General features: G+C 48.2%; 1 protein-coding gene across 3 annotated transcripts in view; it reads right to left on the bottom strand.

Annotated features, from left to right (window-relative positions):
• Positions 1-3,462, bottom strand: part of TRIM37 (tripartite motif containing 37) — a 54,128-nt gene that overhangs the window by 17,626 nt on the left and 33,040 nt on the right. For all 3 annotated transcript variants that reach the window (XM_015424172.1, XM_015424173.1, XM_015424174.1), the window contains exon 19: positions 1,415-1,549. In XM_015424172.1, coding sequence (XP_015279658.1) covers positions 1,415-1,549 — 135 coding nt within the window. The remainder of the gene's footprint in view (positions 1-1,414; positions 1,550-3,462) is intronic.

Raw genomic sequence — 3,462 nt, 5'->3', positions numbered from 1 at the left:
CCTTATAGTGGATCGGACCATTGGTTCATCAAGGTCAGTACTGTCCACTCAGACTGGCAGCAGCTCTCTCACCTACTGCCAGACCGTTAACCAGAGGGCCAGAGATTAAACCTAGGACCTTCAGCATACCAAGCAGATGCTCCTCCACTAAACCATAGATTCTCCCCATTTATCACAAAATGGAATGATATAATCAACTGGAGACCAGTAGCCCTCATATAGAGGAGAGCAAATTGTTGGATCTAAGCCCACCAAGTGACATAGGTGCACACAGAATTGCAGGAAGCCTGGTGGACAAAACAGCAGAGGTGAAAGGATCTTGATCACCAGAGACTTTGTCAGTAGGAGACGCCAAGGATGGAACTTGGCCTCTTGTACATGGACAAAAGATATGCAGAACTCTGAGACATCACGTTCAGTGAAGGTGGGAAAGAAATGTGACTCAGGGATCTGACAGCAAGCCTATTATTGCCCCCAGAATATTGTCCGACTGGACAGCAGAATTCACAGCATCTGTGAGGAGGTCATTTATTTTAATGTTTTGTTTTGTTTTTCACTTGTTTATTTTATTTATATTAACTCCTAGGGTAAGGTAACATTACTGATCTGAATTAAAGGAACAGATTTATCATGCAGATCACCAGCATAGGCTGTGAGCCACAGTGCATTAGGATAGCTAGAACTCACAACATTCCTCCCATAGGGAGGGAAGGAATCATCCATGCAACAGAATGCCCTTTTCCTCACAACTGAGAGCTTGGCAGAAATGTGTCAGCAAGCTGCCAAAGAACTCTGTGTGGTGTACAACCTTCCCTGTTTACAACCTTCCCCCCATGTTCCCTAGTGATACCCAAATGCGCATGCTTGCTGGCATAATGAATCGCACGGTTGCTTGTCTCATGCATTCCTTTCTATGAACGCTAGTGCTGCTTTGAACTATAGTAATCAGCAAGGTCACAGGTGTGGGGAAGAGTCGGCTTCGCTTAGTCTATAATGAATTAGAGTGTGAGAAGAGATTAATTGTTTATCTTTTAGGAACCGTTGATTCTCAGGCTATGGGCGCGAATATGAGAGTCCACCCGCGCGAGCGGGAACCATGTCTATTGGTTATTGCCAGTATGAATCTGCTTTATTATTCTTTGCCCCGACCGTTGTAGTTATTCTAAACAGTGAACTTGTTCCTGCTTCATCATGGCTTCAATAAAATAATACTTTGCTACAAACGTGTATTTGACTGACAGCTGTGGGGATCGGACAAAATGACACACAAAATACTCGGGGGTAGGAGAAGGCAGCTTTGAGTTTGTATGCAAGAAGTTCCACAACTTTCCATCTTAAGAAGGTTTACAGAAGAGCTGTCTGGCCCAAAGGCATGAAAAAAAACCCACAAGACAACCTGCTCCCCTGTCTGTACCTTCAGAGGAGCTCTGGCAGTCTCCCTTGGAGCGAAGAAGACTCCCATCCCCACCGTCCATGGCTCTTCGCAGAGACAAGCTGCCTGCTGCCCCACTTCGACCAGCTTTGGCGGAATGGCTTTTCTTGTGTGTAGCTGCAACACAAACACATGCCCCGGAATGACTTTAAGAGCAACCGTGACCACAATTTTCAGGAAGAATTTTCAACTGGATGCCTCACATACTTATGGTCATCCCCCTGTCTTAGGGGAGTCTGCATGCAGTCAGCTCTCTCCAAGACAATCTGTCCTTGGCACTCCCGAAGTTTCTCAGGGCCCCAGGACAAGCTCCTCCAGCTACGATGGCCACACTAATTCGAGTGCTCATTATCCCAATTCTGGTCCATCATATCTCAAGGAGCAGCTACCTAATTCAAGAAACTGCTTGTCTTGTGACTCGCCAAGATAAATGCAGCTTGATAAACTTTATTTTGCAATCTACCCATAACAGCGAAATCTGGAAAAACTGTCAAGCATCCAGGGGGGCACAACAGATGGCTTCTTGGAAGAGCTCGGCTTGGTGGGTCACAAGTTATGCAGCTTTGGTCTACTCCAGAGGTGCACAACTCAAGGAGTTACTGGAGACAGACTGGGGCTTGACTGCAACCATGCCCCACCCTGCAGCCATTTCAGGTTGGGAAAAGCAGAAGGGGGGTGGGAGGCTTAAGCTCCCTCTCCCCATGTGCCCTGGTTCCAGGCTGAATTGGGGCACTGTATACCACAAAATGAGCTTTCAAAAATACGTCAGAACCTCCAAACATGGAACTCACATCTGGTAAGGTCCTCAGAAGAGAGGTACCAGCTCTCCCCAAAGGGAAGGCCTGCCTTTCGGCGGTGTCTGATGCACTGCACTCGCTTGTGGGCAATGCTCCCTCTAAGCTATGGAGTCTTGTGAGCAAAAATTCTACTTTGTGAGCTGCTGGCATTAAAGTTGTGAGCGAATGATTTGGCTACTGCATAAATCAGTTTGCTCTGGAGCCATCCTTCCTGAGCTAAGACAAAAAATGTGTGAGCCAGAGGCTAAAAAACTGTGAGCTAGCTCACACTAACTCAGCTTAGAGGGAACATTGCTTGTGGGAGGCTAAAATTTACAGGGGGGAAACATTGGTAAAAGTTGTTTTTCTGCAACAGAAGCTGCTCCCTACATCCAATGCACTGGCATGTGTAAGTAAGAGGGATCTACCTGGAAAGAAAGAATCTGTACGCAAGGAGTAAGATGCAGGGTAAGAAAAGAAAAAGAGGCTGACAAAGAAAAGAGGAAGAAAAATCAAGGCTGAAGGAGAGAGAGGAGCAACTGGTGGAAAAGGGAAAAAAGGGACAGGAGAAAAGGTAAAAAGAAAGGGTGAAGAAAGAGGGGAAGTGAAAGGCAGAGAAATGCAACGCAAGGAAAAAAGGAAGGCCCTCCCACCAGCATCTCTTCCCACATCCCAAAGAATTCAGACACGTGGTGGGAGGGAGCGGTAGTGGCCCTTCAACCTGGACCGCATCCACCAATTCCTGTTAGCAGCTCTTCCGACTTATCTGGCTCCCATCCAGGTATCCTCTAGTCACCAGCCCACAGCCCTACTCTTCTGTGCCTCTCTGGCAAGGAGCAAGGCTGGCCATGGAGCTCTTGCCCTGTTCCTCCAAATCTGTGCAGCAGGTCAGCAATTGTACAGCCAGGCAGTTGCTGCTGTTGTTCAGCTGGAGGAAAGGGGGACTTGGGGCAAGCTGGCAGAGGTGACGTCGGAGGAGTGCCAGAGCTGTTCCATTGTTCACTCTCATCACATTCCTCCCTTTTGCAGCTCTAAGCAAGTTCTGATTCAAGCCCTGCTCTAATGGCAGCCTTTTCACAGGAGGGTGGGGGTTTGAGATGCTGGCTGAGCACCAGAGGCTAGTTTTCCTCTAGTGGGAATCAGTGCATGGACCAGCTCGATACCCCCTTCCACTATGCCACTGGCCTGAGGTGACCTGCCCTCGCTGTCCTTCCTCCCTTTCCACTGCTGGGGGCTGGCTCACAGCAGGCTCCT

This window comes from Gekko japonicus, unplaced genomic scaffold, assembly GCF_001447785.1.
Source record: "Gekko japonicus isolate JY-2015 unplaced genomic scaffold, Gekko_japonicus_V1.1 scaffold1359, whole genome shotgun sequence".
Classification (NCBI taxonomy): domain Eukaryota; kingdom Metazoa; phylum Chordata; class Lepidosauria; order Squamata; family Gekkonidae; genus Gekko; species Gekko japonicus.
Note: the sequence above shows the minus strand (reverse complement) of the source record. Positions and strands in the feature narration are given on the sequence as shown.